Source organism: Odocoileus virginianus, chromosome 31, assembly GCF_023699985.2.
Source record: "Odocoileus virginianus isolate 20LAN1187 ecotype Illinois chromosome 31, Ovbor_1.2, whole genome shotgun sequence".
Lineage (NCBI taxonomy): Eukaryota > Metazoa > Chordata > Mammalia > Artiodactyla > Cervidae > Odocoileus > Odocoileus virginianus.
Window position 1 is genome coordinate 14,965,752 of NC_069704.1, and position 23,167 is coordinate 14,988,918.

The following is a 23,167-nucleotide window of genomic DNA, read 5'->3' on the forward strand; positions in this document are numbered from 1 at the left end:
TTTCCACACACAAGCCCACTCTCGCCAGATGTACCCAGGTGTGTATGCATTCCTGCTAAGGCCACAGAGATCCCCTTCCACAACCACAGAAGAGTTCCAGTTTTATTTCCCCACCTGCACCCTAACTCCTGCTTCTGCAATCCTGAGTTCCTCCACAGTCAACTGGGCCATCACAGTGGTTTTTCAGGACCTGCCAGCAGGGTAGAGCCACTGCGAAGCTTTACTCCCAGGGGCACGGGGACCCGATCGTCCCCTTTCCCACCTGCAGCAGCTGGGACACCCAGCAGAGAGGCCAGGTGTGTGCCCTCACAGACTCATTTGCCAAGGCAGCTTCTCTGGCAGTGAGATGCGGATGTGGCAGGAAGCAAACACTATTGCAGACACCCCCCTCCCCCCACCCCATCACTAACAGAGCTTGCCCTCACCCCCTGATGGCCAGCGAGAGTGGGCAGGGGTGACCCCTGCTGTCCCAGCCCTGGCCTCTCTGGAGGACCCCAGGTGGCCGCCTTCAGCTGACAAAGCAGTGTGGGAGACGGGGGAGAGGAAGGGGTTTCCTGCGAGCTGGGCCAGGACCCACCAATCAGACCCTGTCTCGGCAGCTGAGTCTCTCGTGGAGCTCATTTGCATAATTTGGCTCAATATTTACCGAGCCAACCTCATTTTCTGGGCTGTCTCCACGGCCGACAGCTGGGAAGGCTGCAATTACGGCATTACAGGCGCACAGGGAAGCCGCCGCGAGCGCACACCGAGACGCAGCTTCCAAACAAACGCGGCCCGGGGGAGCCCCCGCCGCGGCTACCCCACATCTCTGCAGCTGGGGCTCTGCCTGGGCCGCATCTGCAAGCCCGCTCCACCCAGACCCAGCCGGCAACCACAGCGACGTGGGCCCCGGCGACAACAACTGTTACTTTTTGTGAAGCTAATCCTAAGAGCTGACCGCGGCTGGGGCTTAGGTGCAGGCCCCGAGCTAGAGTCCCTCCGTGGAATTTCTCACTTAATCCTCACTGCCGCCCTGGGAGGCAATGAATCAGTGAGGACTGTTTCAGGCCACCGGTCAGACAACAGGAGACTTTGTTAGCCCAGGGGGAGCCCCGGCTTCAGGCACAGCCGGGTTCAAAATGAAGACATCATCAAGACTCTTTCTCCAAGGAACTGCTGACGTCACTCAAGGAGGCTCCCCACTGCGGCAACTCCAGACCTACCCTTACCCAGTCCAGTGGGCTGGAAGTCTGAGCGCAGCTGCCAGAGTCCCTGAGACTCACTCGGACTGGACAGGCAGGGAAATTTACTTTTCAAGGGGGGCCCTCCGTGGTCCAGAGTGGAACAAGGGGAGAAGAGGGAAGGATCCAGGGCAGACAGGCAAAGGGCCGGCATATTGGTCCATAACTCACTGAACCTGCCCTGGAACGCGGGTTCTTTAGGGCAGGGAGGGGCCCATCATATTTACTCCCCATCACCTAGAAGTGTCTCTAGACATGAGAGGCTCTCAGTAAATATCAACTGATTGAGGTTGATTCCTGTTTCTTGAGGGACTGGAACATATTTGAGGCTTAGTTTAGACAGCCATTGTGTGGATAAAAATAGCCATTCAAGTTGGACTGCCATGATTAAATGAGAAAATATAAGCAAACATTCCTAAAAATACAATACACAGGGGCTCCATAAAAGACTGTAGACTTCAAAGACTCATCGGTTTTCCAGTTGTACTTGGCCATGGTAATCTGACTCAGATGGACAATGATTTCCTATAGGCTACTTGTGTCTCCTGATACAATAGTTTTAAAAATAATAGCACTAGGGTTGGGGAGAAGAGAGAAACAGGTGTAAGAGATTAAGAGGCACACACTTTCAGTTACTAAATAAGTGAGTCAAGGAGATGAAATGTGGGAATATAGTCCATAATTATGTACTAATATTTTTGTATGGTGACAGATGGTAATAAGATTTATAGTGACCATTTCGAAATGTACAGAAATATCAGATCACTGTGTTGTGTACCAGGGACTAACATACTGTTGTAGGCCAATCATAATTCAAAAACAACAAACAAACTCATAGAAAAAGTGATCAGATTCATTGTCACCAGAGGTGGAGTTGGGGGTGGGGGAACTGAATGGAGGCAGTCAAAACGTACAAACTTTCAGCTATAAGATATATAAGTACTGTGATATCATGAACAGCATGATAAATATAATTAACACTGCTGTATGTTATATATGAAAATTGTTAAGACAGTAAATCATAATAGTCCTCACCACAAAGAAAATTTTTTTTTTCTTTTCTAATTTAAAAATTTTTTTTAAATTTAATTTTATATCTACATGAGATGGTGTTCATTAAACTTATTGTGATAATCATTTCATGATGTATATAAGCCAAATCATCATTATGCTATACACCTTAAACTTGTAAGTGCCATATGTCACTTATGTCAATAAAACTGAAAGAAAAATAATAGCACAAGTCATTTTTAGCATGCTTTGCCATTTACAATGCACCTTTATAATAATGATCTCATTTGATTCTCTCAAAACATTCATGTTTAGATCCTGATGAAGGTGAAAGAGGAGAGTGAAAAAACTGGTTTAAAACTCAATATTCAAAAAACTTAGGTCATGGTATCTGGTCCCATCAATTCATGGCAAATAGAAGGGGTAAAAGTGGAAGTGACAGACTTTATTTTCTTGGGTTCCAAAGTCACTGCGGACAGTGACTGCATCCATGAAATTAAAAGACATTTGATCCTTGAAAGCTATGACAAACCTAGACAGCATATTAAAAAGCAAAGATCACTTTGCTAAGAAAGTTCTGTATAGTCAAAGCTATGGTTTTTCCAGTAGTCATGTATAGATGTCAGAGTTGGACCACAAAGAAGGCTGAGCACCGAAGAACTGATGCTTTCAAATTCTGATGCTGGAGAAGGACTCTTGAGAGTCATTTGGACTGCAAGGAGATCAAACCAGTCAACACTAAAGGAAATCAACCCTGAATATTCATTGGAAGGACTGATGTTGAAGCTGAAACTCCAATACTTTGGCCACCTGATACGAAGAGCCAACTCATTGGAAAAGACCCTGATGATGGGAAAGATTGAAGGCAAAAAGGAGAAGAGGGTGACAGAGAATGAGATGGTTAGATGGCATAACCAACTCAATGGACATGAATTTGAGCAAACTCTGGTTGATAGTGAAGGACAAGGAAGCCTGGCTTGCTTAGTCCATGGGTTCACAAAGAGTCTGGACACAACTTAGCGACTGAACAACGACAAACCAAACCTCCATGTGAATTAGACAAGAACACCTAATATTTGTTGAGGGTTTATCCATGCCAAGCATGGTTCTAGATGCTCTGCATTTGTTCATTCTGTTCATCTTCATAAGAGCCCTCTAAAGTGGGTGTTATTCTCCCCACATCACAGAGGAGGAAAGTGAGGCACAGAGAGGTTAAGTAACATGATGATGGTCACACAGCTGATAAACAGCAGAGACTCAAATTATCTGGCTTTGGCCTACCATATTTAACCACTAAGCAAGATGCTGTTTTAGTGAGTTCCATGAGAAAATTGGACCTGAAATAATGCAGTGGCCTCGCAAGCAGTAAGCAGCCAAGCTTGGAAGCGAGTGCAAGTAATCTGCACCTTTCCCACTTCGCAGTCAGTAAAGCTCAATCTCTTTCCTTCCATAGTATAAAGGTGGGTGCTCAGAGCACCCCAGTTCTCAGGGGGCAGCCGCTGTGGGACTCTGGACCCAGAACAGCCAGCCAGCAGGCACCTGGGAGGTCCGCGGGCTGGCTGAGTGGTGTGGGCAGGAGAACAGGGATCCCCTACTTCATTCCTTCTTGCTTCACGCCAGACCTCAGGGCCAGGAAGGCCGGGTGCTGGGCGCACCTGGAGCCAAGCCCGAAGCAGCTCTGGGCGCCCCGATAAGGCACCCACCCCCACACACACCGGGGAGCACCAGGAAGCATCCGAGGGGCAAATCACAACAAGCATCTCACCGAACTGGGCCTGGTGGGAGTTCTTTCCATTAGAAAACAGTGAACTAGTCAGCGTGCCCACACACACAGCTGGGGCGGCGAGCGGCACCTGAAGGGCTCGTGGCCACAAAGCCTCTGTGGGAACAGCAGGCAGGAGGGCCGCTGGGTCAAAAGTTTACACCAGAGAGTCCAAACCTCAGGGACGCTGAAGGCAAGGTGGCATCTCAGATCTGACCTGGGAGCCGTGAAAGGGTATCAGTGGAAATCCGCCTAAAGCCAGTGATTTAATCATTCGCGATGTGCTAATTCCTCAGTTGTGAAGACTGTACCGTGGTTGTGTACGATGCTGACGTCAGGGAACACTGAGAGGAGGATAGACAGGGGCTCTCTGAGTTACCATTTTCTGAAAATTTAAAATTATTCAAGTTTTTATCAAAAAAAAAAAATTTCTGCAGAGGGACCCTCAATCCCTGCAGCCTGCGTCATTTCCGCTTTTTGGGCCTCAGTTTCTTCATGAGCGCACACAAATATGGGGATAAGGATGGCCCCGCCCCAGAGTATAAAGAGCACTTAGCCTCATCTGGCCCCGTAAATACGGAACAAACGTGGGCTGTTGTAATTATGCACACAGTCTGCCTTCAGCCACAGATGACATTTCCAGGACTGCCCCCAGATCCCCCTTCACGGGAGACTTGCCGCCCAGCTGCAGAGAGCAGCCCTTCCTGGGGGCAGCCACACCTGCCGACCGGTGATGCAGGGGGCTGAGGCCCAGGCACCCGTCAGACGTGGGACAGCTCTGCCCGGCGAGGCTGGCTCCAGGGCGCCCTGCGGACTGCTGGAGGCTTCATCAGGCTGCTTCGCAGTTGCCTCCCTCCTCTGCTGATCCCCAACAAATCTCTCGCCCCCCTGAACTCCACTTCAGTGCTTGCTTCCTGGGAACCCTACCTGCGGCAGCTGGTCCCAGGAGTGATGCAAGAAAGCAGGGAGATAAATGGGGCTCGGGACTGCCTGAGTCCCCACTCCGCTGGCAAGGAGGAGCCCATCACTGGTGGAAGGAGAAGCATGGGCAGGCACCAACATAAGGTGGCTATCAACTGATGAATGGGTCCCGTACCTGTGGATGGCGTGTGCGGTCAGGCCATGAATGTAACGGGCATGTGAGACTAGGGGTGGGGTGGCATAATCATAACTTTAAAGATGACAGTAATCAGGGCTTCCCTGGTGGTCCAGGAGTTAAGAATCTGCCTGCCGATGCAGGAGACACGGGTTTGTCCCCTAATCTGGGACGATCCTACAGGCCACGGGGCAACTAAGACTGTGTGCTGCGACTATTAAGCCCATGCCGTAGAGCCGGGGAGCCGCAGTTACTGAGTCCCATGTGCTGCAACTACTGAAGCGCGGGTGCCTGGAGCCGATGCTCTGCAGTAGGAGTAGCCTCTGCAATGAGAAGCCTGCTCACCACCACGAGAAAGCCTCCTACAGCAAGGAAGACCCAGCGCAGCCACAAGTGAATAAATAATACAGAAAAAGACTTAAGGGGGGGAAAAAAAAGATGACAGTATTAAGTGGCTATCACTAAGTATAAGTTGGCTCAAAGGTTGGTTTGGGTTTTTCTGTAACATCTTTTGGAAAACCTGAATGAACCTTTGGGCCCACCCAATACTGTGGATTCCCCCACTGAAAGATAAGGAACAGCTCAGGCCTCCTGGCAGCCAGTGGAAAGGTAGGAATGGAAGGGCTTCTGCAGTTGCACACAAGCCGAGGTGCATCTTCTATCCGGGAGATATAATAGTCTGAGTGCCTGAAATTCAAAGACAGTGCACCGCTCCACTAGGGCAAGTCCAGTTAGGCCAGGGTAAAGTCCTGGGATCCCGACCTTTGGGAGAGGCACACCTTCGGAGAGGCCCTGAATGTTTCAAGTCCCCAGACTCCATGGTACCCTCCGAGCCAGAAGCCTGGTCCAGCCCCACCCCCCACCCCACCCAAGGCAGTACATTGGCTCCTTCCTACAAGGCAACACATGCACCTCTATCCTTCCGGGATTGCCTTGTGAAAACGATGCTCACATTCCTTTTACTAGTTTTTTCTCCCCCTCATAACATCCAAAACTTTTTCATAACAAGGCAGGATCTGAGGTTAGTTCCTAGAGCCTTAGCTGGTGCATTGGCCTCCGGTGCTCTTGAACTTCTGGCCCTTGAAGCACTTGTTGGGTTTGGTGTGGCCGCGTCGGTTCCCAGGGCCCTTGGGAGGACCAGGGTGGGAGGGGGCTGCAATCCAGGGACACGTGGCGTCACCTCGGGTGATGGTGAAGATGGAGCCCCTCATCAGCCTCTTCCTGGGGGGCGCGGCTGCCCCCCATGAGGGCACCAACCTTTTGTGTGGGTGCCTCCACACATGCACAGCATCTGTGACAGTGGTTTGTCCTCCTGGCCGGAGAGCCTCATCTTCTGGATTATCTGTAACCAGAACAGTGGCAGCAAGTTGCTGCCACTCGTGAACAACCTCTAGCACAAGTTGGTTGAAGGCAGACTTGGTTCCTCTGGAGCAGAAACTGCAGCTGGATGAGCTTTTTGGTTCTCCTTGGGCAGATGTCCACTCCCATGATGGCGTCTCTTGTTCAGACAGGTCCCTAAAACATCCTTTAATTAGTTTTCAGCTTTCTCTTTTACATTTAAGTCTTAGTCAGCTGAAGATGGCTTCCCAGTTGGCACTAGTGGTAAAGAACCTGACCGCCAGTGCAGGAGACGTAAGAGTCCTGGGTTTGATCCCTGGGTTGAGAAGATCCCCTGGAAGAGGGCATGACAACCCACTCCAGTGTTCTTGCCTGGAGAATCCCATGGACAGAGGAGCCTGGTGGGCTACAGTCCATGGGGTCACAAAGAGTCCAATGTGACTAAAGCAAGTGAGCACCCACGCAGCTGAAGACAGGCACGCATACATGTAAGATGACTTTACTTTTGTCCAGATAGAAGCCAGTCTCCCTAGAAGCATTCACTAAAGATTCCATCCTCTGTCCACTGATTTTGGTGTCTTCTCTCACATGCCAAGCTCTCCTGTGTTCCTAGATCTGCTGCAGGATTTCTGGCTTTGATCCGTTTGTCTACTTTCTCCTGAGTTACTTCTTAGGCTGTGGCTTTGTAATACATCTTATCACTGTTAAGTGAGGTCAGTGTAAATAATAATTATTATCAATACATATGAGGGCACTCGGACTCGGAATACTTGAGTGAGTTGGCCAAGATCACAGGACTAATTAGTGGCCAAATCAGGATTCGAACCCACATTTGCTTTCCTGGTGGTTCAGCTGGTAAAGAATCTGCCTGCAGTGCGGGTGACCTGGGTTCGATCCCTTGGTTGGGAAGATCTCCTGGGGAAGGGAACGGCCACCACTCCAATATTTGGCCTGGAGAATTCCATGGCCTCTATAGCCCATGGGGTCACAAAGAGTCAGACATGACTGAGTGACTTTTATTCACTTGCATTATTTCAAAGACTGGGATCTTTTTACTCCACAAGGCTCTCCTCAGAGTTCCCAGGGAGCAGAAGGGGTTGGTTGGGATGGTGTTTTGACTACGCTGATTTCATGCTCCCTACCTCAGAGAAGATCGTCTTCCTTCTCAGAAGCAACTGACATTTCCTTTTGCTTCTGGAACCAGAGAGAAGCCACATTACCTGCCATTGTCTTCCCTTGGGAGCACCCAGCAGGGCAAAGAAGACCAGTTCCAAGCTCGGGACCCAGAGAGAGCTTCCACTTTAGTGGGCAGTGGGCTCCCGGCTTCCTGTACTGGGGCCGTAAAGAAGGGCTGAGAAGCCATATGATTATCTTTATTTCTTTGAAAATAGATCTGACCACAGCTGTCTCCTTTGCTAAAAACAAAATAAATAAATGACCCCCCCACCCCCATTAAGAAAAAAACAAAACCTACAATGGTTCAATGAAGCAACAGGGTGCAGACTTGTTTTTTCCTTCTGTGTTTCTTTCTAGTTATTAACTCTATCTTTTTCCATAGTAGAATTATACAGAAGCCTCAAATGTAAAACATCAAAGTGTAGCTTTAGAGGCAGCTGGTCTGTTCAACCTCCTCCTTGTGTCTGGCATACAGTAGGTGCTCAGTCAATACTTATGGCTGCAGGGGCATCAGGCTGAAGAATCCCCGTGGTTAAGAGAGGGCCATCAGTTCAGCCAGAAAGTGACACGTAGACTGGGTCAGGGCCAGACAGAAGGGAGCACAGGGCTTCAGGTGGTGTCACAGGTCAGCCTGGGATGTCTCCGTCACAGTGCCTAGGAGAAGGCTAGAAGGTCTTGTCTGTGTGTGGCTGGGTTTTGAACGTGAACAGGCTGATTCTTCTAAGGGAGGGTTTTCTCCACCCTCACCCCACTCCATGTATTGACTGTAACATAAATCTGAAAGAGAAACAGACAAACAAAAAAAACCCCACCTGACTCTAAATCCTAAGAGCTTTTCCTGGGTTCCTTCCTCTGGGCGTGCCACAGGAGGGCAAGGTACAAGAGCATCTCAGATGAAGGCAATCGCACTGTCTCCTCAACCCCAGTGCTCACACAGACAGAAAATCAGCATAAAGTGGGACATGAGGGTGGCCTGGAGACAGGTCCCCATCCTCCCTGGGCTATGTTCTAGTTATGTCACCTTCTCTGAGCCTCGGTTTCTCATCTACATGCAGGATCAAACCAGTCAATGTGGATAAAGCCTAGTGCCCATGGCCCTGTAGGTTTAGTTTCCTTCTGTCCTTTCCCCTACACAAAGAACCACGGCGTTCCTTGGGCAACAGAGGACCACTAGGGGATGCCTTTTCTAGACCAGAATCTCCCCCACTCCTCACCTGAGCTGGATTCCCCACAGGTGCCTTCATCTCTTCCAGGACACAGAGATGGTTGCCCATAACCTGCGGGGTTCGTCCCCATCCTCCCACCTGAAACACTGCATAGCGCTCCCTCACCACAAGGGGGCGTGTCAGGGCACGGTGGAGAGCCCGTCCTGGCATCTCCCCATCACTCAACGTGGGCTTTCCATGTTACGTTCCCCCTCCCACGCCAGAGCATCCCCCCCTTCCACCCTAAACCTGTAGCAGGGCTCCAAAGCACAGTTCCTTCCAGTTCCCTTGTAAGTCGTGGGTGCCGAGCTCCTTCTGCTGATGATTGACTTGGCAAGTTTTGCTTTGGCATTGACGTGATGGCCATAAAACAAACGTGCAAATGAAGTTATGGTCAGATAAGCAGTGAGTGCACTGCACGTTCGGAGAGTAGAACGAGTGAGCAGCCCTCTGCTGCTCCTGGGCAAGAACGCCTTCCCAGAGCTTGTGCTACTAAAGCGGGTTTTAAAGGTGGGAAAGGAGTTCAGATGAGAAGAGAGGAATATGGATAATTTCTAGGCAGAGTGACCAGCACGTGTAACTGTGTGTTCAGGTGTGGAAAGGCTGGATAATGGAGTCGTGCTGCATGTGGTGGAGAGGCAGGGAGACGGGCTGGAGGCATCTGCTGAAGCAAGCCTGTAAAGGGCACGGAAAGCCAATCAGAGGAGTTCGGCCTGCATTACCCTGAGAGCGAATGGAAGGCATTTGGCAGACAGACAGCAGACAAGCTCCAGGTGTCAGCATCCCCACCATGTCTGCAGCAGACAGGAGGAAATATTTCACCAACATGCCAGTGACTATCCCAGATAGTGTGTTTGGGGTCATTTAACAAGTCTAAAGTGGAAAAACCATCATCTAACACAGCAGTTCTCAAACTTTCTGGGCTTGAGACCTCTTCTCCCTCTTAAAAACTGAGAAACCCCAGAGTTTTTCTTTGTGTTGGTTAGATCCATCAATACTTAGTAAGAAATTGAGAAGTTCTAAAAGTTGATTCATTTTTAAAAAAGATTTCTTTTGATGTGGACCATTTTTAAAGTCTTTTTTTGAGTTTGTTACAATATTGCTTCTGTAGTTTATGTTTTGGTTTTTTGGCCATCAAGGCATGTGGGATCCTAACTCTGTGACCACGAATCAAATCCACACCTCTTGCATTAGAAGGCAAAGTCTTAACCACTGGGCTGCCATGGAAGTCCCCCAAAGTTAATTCATTTAAAATAAACCTACTACATGTTATTTTTAACCTTTGTGAAAAATAACATTTTAAGACATCAGTGACAGGAATGGTGTTGTGTTTGATTTTTGCAAACCTCTCTGTTACCTGGCTTAGTGGAAGACAGCTGGCTTCCCGCAACTTCTCCCTCATTCCATCTGCTGTTATGTCACATTCCATGCAACCCCTGGGAAACTCTACGATGTACCTGTGTGTCATAGACCCCTCGAAAGCAGTCTTCGGGCCACATTTTAAGAACTGCTAAGCAAATCATCAGAGGAGCAAATAGCTGTCGAAACAGCAAGGAGGAATTTTTTTTAAAATCACAGGAAGGAAAGAAGCTTAATTCAGGAGATAGGAAGAGGTGAGGATGAAAAGAAAGCAACATCACCCATGTTTGCCTCCTGGCTCTGCACTTGGTAACTGTGTAGCTTTGGCCTGATTGAAACCTCAGTGAAAGTGAAAGTGAAGTCGCTCAGTCGTGTCTGACTCTTTGCGACCCCATGAACTGTAGCCCACCAGGCTCCTCCATCCATGGAATTTTCTAGGCTAGAGTAGTGGAGTGGGTTGCCATTTCCTTCTCCAGGGGATCTTCCCAACCTGGGGATCAAACCCAGGTCTCCTGCATTGTGGGCAGACGCTTTAACCTCTGAGCCACTAGGGAATCCCTGAAACCTCAGTTAATCCATCTGTAAATTGGCGATAACACTAGTCTAAGTAAAGCATGCAGCACAGGATGAGACACTTGGACTTGTAAAGGTTATCCACCTTCTCTTGGGCCCAAAAGGACTCTCTGAAAACAGCTTTTGTTCAGTAGCTAGTAGTAGTATATACATATACACATATATATACACACACACACATATATATAAGCCTGGGTAGGCTATTTATGCTTCTGTAACATGGGTCAGATGTGGACTCCAAGCACATGGGTATCTTGAAAACTTTGGTATTATAAGCACAGCTGCTCAAACCAAGGCCACAGTGTACTGTGGCTGTCAAACCAGCAAGCTCAAATTCAGGCAGCATTAATGGAGTTATCATGCCCAGAACAAGGGAGTAAGATCTCCTCTAGCAGTTTGCACCGCTTACACCCTCCCTCAAGTATTGTGTTTATCAGCATAACCTCGTCATGTGTGCTGTGTTTAGTCGCTCAGTCACGTCCGATTCTTTGCGGCCTCATGGACTGCAGCCCACCAGGCTCCTCTGTCCATGGGGATTCTCCAGGCGAGAATACTGGAGTGGGTTGCCATCCCCTTCTCCAGGGGGATCTTCTCAACCCAGGGATTGAATCCAGGTCTCCCACATTGCAGGCAGATTCTCTAACATTGGCATAACTTATTCCAAGTGAGGGATTTTTTTTTTCAGCATGGATGAGACTTGGCCAAAGGGCCAGGGTGGGAGGTGGTCTGGGAGACGCAATCACTCTTCTCAAAGACCTGAGAGGCTGGCACACAGACTCAGGGTGACGCCTAGAAGTTAACCCGGCGCTGAGGATGGCCTACTCCCTGGACAGGTAGAGGGGAGAGGGGAGCTTGACAATCCTGGGGTGTCTGAAATGTAGGAAGTCTGAGCTGGCGGTAGCGAGGGCCACATCGCTAGAAGTGTTCAAGTGGAGGCTGGAGATGAGGCATGACAGAGGCCCGGCTGCTTGGTTGCTGGGTGGCACCCGCAGGCCTGTTCCTGAGGTCCTGTGCCACTGGCAGGAAACAGAGGAAATCTAAAAGACACACAGAGTGTCCCTAGGGATGGGTGAAACGGGCAGTGGGCAATTTTTCTGGGTTCTCTGCTAAACTTGATTCAGAGATGAGACATAGCTGCCAATGCCTTGGCCTAGAAATCGATAGGAGAAAAGTCAGCATTGCTCAGAAATGGTGTGTGGACATGAACACCTTATGTGCATGTGTTGCCAATGTTTGTGCCACGCTGACCAGCTGAATGGGAAGGCCACCAGCCCCCCTGGGAATGCTGAGCTGCTAACAGCGGAGAGAGGACCCAGGCACCCCGGGATCATCAAGGAGGCGCACCCAGCACCATAGACAATCTCAGCCACTCTGTCGTCCAGGCGCCATGCCTCACGTTGCAGAAAGGCAAAAGAACTCCCAGCCTCTAGGACAGGCAGTCTGCAACCACGTCAGAAAAGAGCCCTGGCCTCGGGAACGGTGTTCTCCCATCTACTCTCTCCCTTGACCCCTACTAGCAAGCTCTGAGGTGGGCTCTGCTTTACAGGAGGAAAGCGGGACCCATGGCTGAAGTCACAGAGCTGGCATGGGGTGTGAAGACAGAAATCCAGGCCTGACTCCAAGCCCAGATCTTCAGGTCCCTCTGACCTGCCCCAGCCTGGGATTCTTGGGACTGCAGCTGTCGGTCTGCGCTGTTTATGTCTCAGAGGTGGACCCATCTGGAATCTGTCAACTGAATCCTGCTGCCCCTACCACCAGCCAGCTCACTGTATTATGTGTCAGGCCTTCAGAATCTGGTGCCAAGCTTCCTGGGCTGAGGAGAGAAAAACAGAGCAGGCTCTGGGACTCTGTTCTTTGCCCCTAAACTTCTTAAGTCAGCTTTTACAGCTGAAGGGATGACAGACCTGGTAAGGATGAACCTGGAGCCCTAGTAAAAATGACAAAGGTTGTCCCAGTTATTTGTACACTGCCTGTTTATCCACGCAGTGCTGACCGGCACCTCCACCCTTCACTCGTTCTGAGGATACAGAGATGACAGACACAGGCACAGACTTGAAAGAGCTCGTCAGATGCCTGCTCATTCACTGTATAGTCTAATGGGTGACACAGACAATTTCAATCCAGGATCTCCATCTTCAGAGTAGATACAAGTTGCTGAAGGAATAGAGAGGAGTTCTCTGGCTCAAATTGAAGGGAAAAGGGGTTCGTGGGCAAATGGGGTCTTGTATGGTTTTGAACACTGAGGAATCAGTAAAAGAGGTGGAACAATGCCAAACCAAAGGCTTGCCTGGCCTTAGGCAACTGCTCATTAGTTGCTGAATGAATGAATCGGGGTAGCAGCGTGTGCCAACACAAAGACACAACAGAGCACAATTCTGGGGGGAGCCATGAATAGTCCAGCCTGCGGCCGCACTGCCCTCCACTTGTCTGCTCCCCCGGCCGTCTCCCCGACCACCACTAAAACACACCTGAAACACACACTTAGGCAGCTGAGTGGCTAAGCAGATTGTTTATATACAGAGGGGGTGACAAATAAGCAAACATACTGAACATAACGGCAGTTAAGCCTCTTAGCGTCCAAGAAAGGAGTTGGGAATAATGAAGGAGAAGCCAGAACGAACCTTGTGGTGCTGGACCAGTATTAATGGTACCGCTGTAGCCAGGCACAACATCCATCATCAAGTCTACACGTAAATGCTGGAGGCGGAGGAGAGTGAAGGGAATCCTCCGACTCTGTGGGTGGGAATATAAATTGGTGCAGCCACTATGGAAAACAGTAGGTAGGTTCCTTAAAAAACTAAAAATAGAGTTGCTGTATGATCCCACTCCTGGGCATGTATCAGAGAAAACTAATTCAAAAAGATACACACACCTCAATATTCATAGCAGCATTTACAATAGCCAAGACATGGAAACAACTTAAATGTTTATCAACAGAGGAATGGATAAAGAAGATATGGTATACATACACAAAGAAATATTACTCAGCCATAAAAAGAATGAAATAATGCCATTATACACAGAGATGACAAATTAGCAAACATACTGAACATAATGGCAGTTAAGTCTCTCAGTGCCCAAGAAAAGATAATGCCATTTGCAGCAACATGGATAGACCAAGGGATTATCATACCAAGTGAAGTCAGTCAGAAAGAAAAAGACATATTATTCATATGTGGAACCTAAAACATGATACAAATGAACTTACTCACAAAAAGAAAACTGACTCACAGACATAGAAAACAAATTTTTGGTTACCAAAAGGGAAGGGGCGGTGGGTGAGGGGGAGGGAGAAATTAAGAGTGTGGGATGAACAGATACAACTACTACATTTTGGAAAATAGAATGGGAAATATGAAGAAATATATATAAAATATATTACATATATGTGTATACATATATTCCTGAATCACTTTGCTGCAAACCAGAACATAACCCAACACTGTAAATCAACTGTACTTCAGTAAACTAAAGGGAGACGATAATGTGTTAAAAAAAGGCAGGGGGGGAGGGGGAATACCAGTGTGAACTCCTGTTCCATATCTGTACGTAGGCATAGGAATACAGATGTAATGTTTGCATATGTGTATTTATTTTCTACGTGTCTACTGAAATGCTCAGGAGCAGTGAGACTCCAGTAACAATTAAGCACACCTAGAGCAAAGTTTTGGTCTCTACATACAATCTGCATGAAAGGGAGCCAGAGCTTCTTGGAGAAAATGGCAAATTCCAGGGCTGGTGCAGAGAATACTGGATTGGTCAAAAAAAGCTCACTCGGGTTTTCCCAACTATCTGGCCAGCCCAATACGAGAGCCTGAAACATATTACTGTGTGAGAAAGGAAGGAAGTACTCAAAAGAGTGATAAGGACATGCCAAACACAGACACCAGCTTTACGAACAAAAAGCAATGGGACGGTGACTTCCCTTGCAGTCCAGTGGTTGAGATTCATTTTCCAGTGCAGGTGGTGGGGGTTCAATCCCTGGTCGGGGAGCTAAAAGATCCCACATGCTGCATGGCCAAAAACACCAAAACATAAAACAGAAACAATATTATAACAAATTAAAAACTTTAAAAATGGTCCACATCCAAAAAAATAAATCTTAGGAAAAAACAGGATAATCTGAGCATCAATATAGTGAGTTATGGACTATATACTAGTGAATAAAACAGGAATACAGTCCATACAGGAATGCAGATTACAAGTGAGGGAAAGAGTACAGATGAGCCAGAATACAGGTGAATACTTATTAATAAAAAAAGAAATTATGTCACTTGGAAAGGGCACAGCAGCACTTTTTCCAAAAATGCATAATCTGAGTCTAGTCATGAGAAAACACCAAATGTAAATTGAGGGACATTGCATAAGACAAGCACCCTGTAATCTTAAAAAAAAAAAAAAAAAAAAGTTAAGCTCCTAAACATCAAGGAAGGACTGTGAAAGAGTATAGACTGGAAACCAACTTAATGCAGTATATCACTCTCGACTGAAGCCTTCTTCTATGGCAGACATTACTACAACTGCAAAACTTCAGTGGGTTTGGGGAAGTAGTGGGTGGGTTTAATTGGGAGCTTTTTGTGCTATTCCCACAATTTTCTGTAAGTCTGAAACTGTGTAAGGATGAAGAAATTAAGGTTCTTTGCAAAAATGCAAACATAGCATAAAACTTATAACCCCAAAATTTAAGATACAAAATTATTTTAAAGTGGAGATAAATATTACCTTAAATGATATCGAACAAGTAGAAGCAACCTTATTGACCAAAAAGAAATTTGAAGACAAAAACGAAACCAAAGAGAACCCCACAAAATGCCACCATCAACAAATAGGACTAAAATGCGAAAAAACTGCAAAGAAAAACAAAAAAATCACTTCAGGGTTCATAAAAGCATCCCCTGCCCCACACACAAATTCTAACCTTAAGCTGTTCTAAGGCATAGACCCATCAGCCCCATTTCATTCTCATCCAATTCTTAACCAATTTTGAGGTAACTTATAGTGTTCTTCTAATCTGCTATTGTTGGCAAATAAAACCCAGCTGACTTCTGTGATTTACTGCCAGACACTCTTAAGAATTTTGAGACCAATTTGGACTTTGTCATAGAGATGGTAGATGTGACAAAACTCAGGCTCCACAGCAAATATCCTTTGAGACTTAAGGTTGCAGTCCAACAAGCAGTTCTGGCAGACACAGGCTTGAAGTGTGAAAGCCCATCTAGAGCTGGTCAAAGTGCAGAAGTGCTCAGTTTTCATCACAGAAAACCTAATAGTTGAAACACTGGAGAAAAATGGTGAGGCTCCTTGAGAGGCCAACCTCACCAGGTACCTGAAGACCAACTCATAATCTGGAGAGGAACACCATCTACAAACATCTGTAACTCATTCTGAGCCAGGTGAGAGAGGATGAAAGCCTACTAACGCAACAAGAATAGAAAATAAGTTTGCACGAGACAGGAGGCAGGTCTGCGCTCCAGCTATGCTGTACCTGTTGAAGGATCCGTTAGTGTTCAGTCTCTGTCATAGTAAACCACACTCAATGGCAAAGATCATCACGTTTCCATTCACTGTGGAATCCACAGCACATGAAACAAACTGGTCATCAGTAAGGTTTCTTTGGTCCTCCTAGCCTCCTCTTTACAGTGCAAACCCATCTTGAGGGACCACGTTTGTCATATTAACTATGTGATAGGGAAGGCCTTTTATAACCCATTTGTCATTATTTGGTGTGGCTCCCCAAACGTTGGTGTGGTGCACGTTGCTGTCTCTTCCCTAGCGAGTCCAAGCTTTGCTCCCTGCCTCCGTCACCGTCGCCCCCACCCCCAAACTACCCACACAGTTCAGGTTCAACTGCTCCCTCTCTCCCTCCAGGGTTTCATCCACCCTTCCAGCTGTAGTTAAGATCCTCCCTTTCACACACCCAAGTCTGATCCCAGGACCCAGGCATTCCCAGATGCATTCATTTGACTTTTCTGTTCTAAACGAGTCACCACTATGCAAAGTGCTTCTGACACCGCTCAGTGCTGAATTTTGGACTCCTCTGGTGACTCAAGACGGTAAAGAATCTGCGTGCAATGCCGGAGACTCAGGATTGACCCCCTGGGTCCGGAAGATTCCCTTGGAGAAGGGAATGGCTACCCACTCCAGTATGCCTGCCTGGAGAATTCCACGGTCAGAGGAAACTGGTGGGCTACAGGCCATGGGGTGGCAGAGGGCTGGACACAACGGAGAATAGCACTTTCACTTACTCACTTGGTGCTTTATTTAGTTATCTTACTAAAGCATGAGAAATAGTATAGCAATAGCGAAGGATAGTTTTAGACATCACATACATGCTCGACTAGCATGCCAGGCGCTCCTCCCTGTGATGATATGTGGGGGTGATACCACACCTCTGCAAGATCCCATGATGGTCACCAACAAAGCAATATGAAGTTACGACCTCAAGAGGCCAAGAATGGCAAATAAAAGGGGGAAAAGCGTCACAATTTAACATATGATGGGCCTAGCTGCAATCTAAGACAAGGATGGAACTTTCTGTAAAGGGCCAGACAGTATTTAGGTTTTGCTGGCCAGTGTTTGTTGCAAACTATTCAACAGCAAACCTCTTTAGCACAAAAGTGGCTGCTTATAGATAATATGTAAATAAAGGAGCATTGCTGTGTCCCAACAAAACTATTTATGGACACTGGAACTGGAATCTTAATTTTCACCTTTTTGTAAACAAAACACTAAGAACTGTAAAGGCCATTCTCAGCTCATGGCTCATACAACAGGCAGTGAGCCAGATGCAGCTCATGAGACTGCAGTTCGCTGGTCCCTGGCTTAGGACAAAGTGGAACAAAATGGACAGTGCGAAGTCAACTGGAAGGACACACTGTACCTGAACCGCACAGCTGAGCGGCTCAGCGGAACACAGATGTGGTCAGAAGGACTCCTGGAAACTGCTTGCTTCTGAATGTTTTGTAGCCATCTCAGGCTGGCTGATGTTAACAACAACAACAAAAAAGGTTTGGAAAAGAGAGAACTCCCTGAAATCTCTAAAGCCCCCATAAACTCTGTTATATACATTCTAGAGGAAGTGTCCCATCTCTGTGTTGATGTTTTTTCACAGTGAACACAAACAGGAGACCGAATAAAACTGACCTAGTTCCGGTCATCCCAAACCCTAACAACAGAAGGTTCAGTGATGGGGCACTGTCACTTTCCAATCTAAGATTCTATACAGTAAAATCATTATAAGAAATGAGAAATGCCATGTTGGATATATTGAAAATATTTTATAATTAATTCTCTCGAATCCTAGCCATTGAGTACAAGAGAAAAAAGTCATATGGTGGAACACTTCAGTATTTTTAAACAATGTAAAAATATATTTGACTAGATGGCAATTAAGAACTTAACAAGTATAAACTTAAGCTTCTTCAGGTTTTCCACAGAGCAACTAAACAATCAATAGATTTCAAGAGACAGATGACAGAATACCCCAAACGCAAAATTCCAAAGTCACGTAGCCACTTAGATTAAGAGATTTACTAAATGTTTGTAAATTAAAAGATAACAGCAAAAGGTCACATAAAGCCTATTTCTTTCATGGTGTCATGGCTGATTCTTTCCGCAGATAAACAGAGCACTGTAAAGAATGGTCAAAACTTGGCCTGAATTGTCTTCTGGCAATTATTAATCCCACTATTTGTAGTTTTGCTGTCCAAGGACAAAAGCTCCATGTGATCGATCACCTCCTGCTGTCACTTTCCAGAGAAAAGAAGAGGTGGCTGCTGGTTGCTTTTTCTCTCCTTTTCTAGTTTTCACTAGGCTCTAAGCAAGTAAGTAGCAGATAGAATATTATCTCACCAGAAATGCCATCCCGCTTCCCAACTCATTGCTCTACCTTGAAAGATGAACATATTTACAAATCCTCATTTTATTCTGAGACATTTTTGCACAATCCATTATAAAACATACAGGTAATACAAAGTCCAAAGGTCTTGTTGTGTTTATGGAATAAACACATGAAGATTAAACTACATAATTAACATGGGAAAAAAATCATAATTTTGTTTATTTTCATAAGAGATAGGTTACGAGTGCATGATGTAAAAGCTTAAAAGTCATCACCAAACTGTGCTAAGGATTATTAAGAGATTATGCAGGATGAAATCTGTGCAAATTCATCTTCTTAACTCAGTATGTAGAAAAAAAAAATTATTTCTTTAGTCTTTTTAATATTCAGGAAAAGAGCGCTTGGGGGGAAAAAAAAAACAAGTAGACACCTGCCCCCTCTTCATGATCAAATAACAATGCCAACAAAGGAGATTCCAAAGAAAAAAGCTGAGATTAAAAAAATCCAAATAAAAGCCAACACTGCTATTAAGATTTTTCTTTTAATATGCCATGAGATATCTTGATTGTATATTTTCCAAAGTACTATTCCAGCCTCATCTCCCAACCCTTCCAAAAGATTTCGTCAGTCTTTCCAATGCAATAATAGATGCTGGATTGTAGTTCTGTCCACCTTCTCTTTTCAAAAGCAAAATAATCCTAATCACTTTAATGGTCATACATTCTTATCTAATAAGGAAAAAACATTTACAAATATCAGAAACCCAGTTTTGAGACATTTGCATTAATCTTGAACTGAATCAGCATTTTGTGGGTTTTTAAAAAGGCAGCAGTTGGAATTCACGACTTGCTGACAAACACATTTCTGCTGAGGGAAGGGGAAGACAGGGAGAGTGAATGCTGCATTTCTTCATTGGCCCCAAAGTGCTAACTCCACAAAGGGATACATCAAAAGCAAACATGCAACCGTGGTTTTTATAAATTTTTACTGCAATATAACAATGAAGTAAACAGTAATTAGGCAGCTACCAATTTACCCCCAAAATAAACCAAAAAACAAAAAAATGTAAACAGAAAAATAACTCTGCCTATACTTGTACAGCTTCGCAAATCATGTTAGAAGGGTCTCACATTCAATGATCAAGAAATTTAAAATAGCAGTTAATTATTCTCATCTTTAAGAAAATGTTCCATCTCCCCCCTTCAACCCCAAGTACGTATCATGAAAGAATGGGCTTTCTTACACATTAATTTTATACTTATTTGAAGCAGCAACAATAACCATCAATAATTTGGCATTTCCATTTACAGTCACTCCCATTTTTTTTTTTCCAATTTCACAAAGCCATTATCCAGTGTTGCCATAAAATAGGGACTGTAGATTCTAGGTAGCAAAGATTCTTTCTGAAACCAATGTTAAGTCAAAGAAATATAAAGCAGGGCATTACACTAAATTTCTGGATCTAGTACACTAAAAAGAGTGAAACCTAGGAAAAGTTACCTACTGTTTTATAGAAGAAATAAAGACCTGCAGAAGCTGATTTTTGGTTGTATTTTACACACTGTGTGGATCTGCGGCATCTGCTGACCGAAGCAGACATGCACTGTATATATCCCTGCCCGATATCCTAGGTCCCTCCCCCCCACCCCCGACAATCTACTACCTTATACCAAGTATTGTGGATATGAGCCCAAGTCATCCCAGACAATCCAGTGAACAAAGTTAGTGTAATGCACTGGTGTGAAGTGTGAGATAAAAAAAAAGTCCCTTTCAATCTTCATCAAAGTTTTGTTGTAGAAGAAAATTGGCAGCCAAGTTCTCATTCTTCTCACAAGCAAAATATGCTTGTATCACAAGTCCTTCAGGAAATCCTAATGCCTTTAACTGAAAGAAAAGAAAGAAAACATATTATGGAGTCATTATTGTTTGAAAACATACTATAAAGGATGCAAAAAAGCTTAAGAATGTTACATGAACTCATCCCTTCTGACAGTGGAGTTGCTGTACCATTCAAGGGGCGAGACAGCCACTTACAAACTTTGCTGCAGCCACTTACAAACTCTCTGCTCCTAGTTAGAGCTTCAAGACCAAACAGACACTCTGGTAAGACTCACTGGCATTAACACTAAAAATCAACTGCTGTGGTAGTTTAAAAATAAATGACCCTACAGAAATCTGTAAATCAGATGGCTTTTAGTACATAAGCGGTGAAGCTATGGATGAGAGCAACCTGAGGTGGAGGTGAATTTAACCACCTAATCCAACTATTTGTTGGAAAAAAAAAAAGCCGTATTCTTACTTAGAGTCAAATATCACTCTTAACCTCCTTGCTTTATGAAACACTTTATACTACAAAAATGGGTGGTCAATTATTAGTAATATTATACAACATACTTTTGAAATCAAGACATACAGTATTATGTTTTTATCTGCTTAATTTTTATAGCATTTTAAATGGTGATATGATCCATTTAATTTTATTTTCCTAGTCTATTGAAAATCACTTGTGACTCAACAATCACTGCTTTTAAAATTTTAAACACTCAGGTGAATTAATCTAATCCCCCAGGTACCATACATTTGTCCCTTGCATTAGACTATATCAAGAAAGGACCTTTAAAAACCGGGCAAAATTCCTAATTCAAGAATGATTATATTCATCCATGAAAGGAGAAGAAACTCAAAAATGATTTTGTTACTTAGGTCTTGTCCAGATTAAAGCTGGGCTAGCTGAAGTAAAAGGTAGATAGGGCACAATCAAACCATATGCTTTACAGTAAGACACACAATTTAGATTCAAAGACCCAAGTATGCTGAAAGTAAAAGGATAGAAAAAGATATATACCATGAAAATAACTACACAAAAAGAGAGCTGAAGTGGCTATATTAATATCATACAAAATAGACTTTAAGATTAAAATTGTTACTAAAAGACATTTTATGATGATAAAACAATCAGAAAGACTTCAAATGCAACAACAGCTGGAGACTTCAATATCCCTAAGTTCTAAAATGGGTAAGAGAAGGCAGAAGACAAGCAAGTAGAAAACCTGAAAAAAATACTATAAACCAACCAGACCTAACAGACCTTTATAGAACACTGAACAACGGCAAATTGCACACCCTTCTCAAGGATACACAGAACACTCTCCACAAAGACTACATCAGGCCGAAAAACAAGCCCCAATGAATTTATAAGGATTAAAATTACACAAATTATGTTCTTTGACCACAATGGAATGAACTTAGAAATCAATAAAAGAAGGATATTTGGAAAATTCATAAATATGGAAATTAATAAAACTCTAATCTACAGATCAAAAAAATGACAAAATTAGAAAATACTCTAAGATGAATGAAAATAAAACGTCAATACACTAAAATTTATGGCATGTTGCTGTAGCAGTTCTTGCAGAAGTTTCTGGGTGCAAATATCTACAGGTATACCTCAGAGATACTGCAGGTTTGGTTACAGAATACTGCTATAAAGCAAATATGGCAATAAAACAGGACACAAGAATTTTTGATTTTCCAATGCATATAAGTTATATTTACACTATACTGTAGTCTGTTAGGTGTGCAGCAGCATCATGTCTAAAAACCAATGTATATACCTTAATTTAAAAATACTTTATTGCCAGAGGATGCTACCCATCATCTTGACAGTCAAAAACATTTAGTTGGTAAAAAAGGAATTAACTGCAAAATATAATGAAGTGAGGAACAATAAAACAAGGTATGCTGTGTAATAAGAGATAGTAAATCAATAATCTAAGTTCACCTTAAGAAACTAGGGGGGAAAAAAAAAGGAAACTAAATCTAAAGCAAACAGAAGGAAATAAAATAGAGACTAGAAAAATACAGAATCAACAAAACCAAAAATTCTTGTTTTCCTTTAAATCAACAACATTGACAAACCTTTACTGAATTGACAAAAAAAAAACAACTGAGAATTCAAATGACTAAAATCAGAAATAAATGTGGGAACATTATCATTACTTTTTATAGAAATGAAAGCAACAATAAGGGAATACTAAGAACAGCTGTATGCCAACAAATTAGACAACATATATCAGACACATTTCTAGAAAAACAAAAACCACCCTGACTAAAGAAAAAAAAAAACCAGAAAACCTGAACAAATCCTATGACAAGAGTCTTAATTAATAATCACAAAACTTCCCCCAAAGCCAGGCCCAGATAACTTCACTGGTGAACTGTACCAGCAATTTAAAGAAAAATTAACACCAATTCTTCATTAACTCTTTCAAACGAGAGAAAAGGAGGGAACACACTCTGTAAGACCAGTACTAGCCTGACACCAAAACCAGACCAGGACACCACAAGGAAACTACAGACCAATAATACTTCTTATGCATGAAGATGCAGAAATCCTCAACACATCACTAGCAGACCAACTCCAGCAACACGTAACAGCATTAAACACCACGACCACAGAGGATTCATCTCAGGAATGCAAGGTTGAGCCAACACAGAAAAATCAATCAGCACAACAAAGAATACTGACAGAAAAAGGGACACAATCACATGATCATCTCAGTCAACACACAATCTGACAAAATCTCA

The 23,167-nt window shown here is 44.6% G+C and overlaps 1 protein-coding gene and 1 long non-coding RNA gene across 3 annotated transcripts in view; both read right to left on the reverse strand.

Annotated features, from left to right (window-relative positions):
* Positions 1-2,655: 2,655 nt before the first annotated feature.
* LOC139032410 (uncharacterized) lies at positions 2,656-10,626 on the reverse strand. Its single transcript, XR_011484946.1, has 2 exons — positions 7,570-10,626; positions 2,656-7,128 (listed from the first exon to the last, which is right to left on the reverse strand). It is a non-coding gene; the product is annotated as an uncharacterized lncRNA (long non-coding RNA).
* An 8,476-nt stretch (positions 10,627-19,102) lies between these two features.
* RAD23B (RAD23 homolog B, nucleotide excision repair protein) overlaps positions 19,103-23,167 on the reverse strand; it is a 43,483-nt gene continuing 39,418 nt past the window's right edge. For both annotated transcript variants that reach the window (XM_020878219.2, XM_070459341.1), the window contains one exon: positions 19,103-20,464. In XM_020878219.2, the coding sequence (XP_020733878.1) occupies positions 20,351-20,464 (114 nt within the window). In that variant the 3' untranslated portion in view covers positions 19,103-20,350. The remainder of the gene's footprint in view (positions 20,465-23,167) is intronic.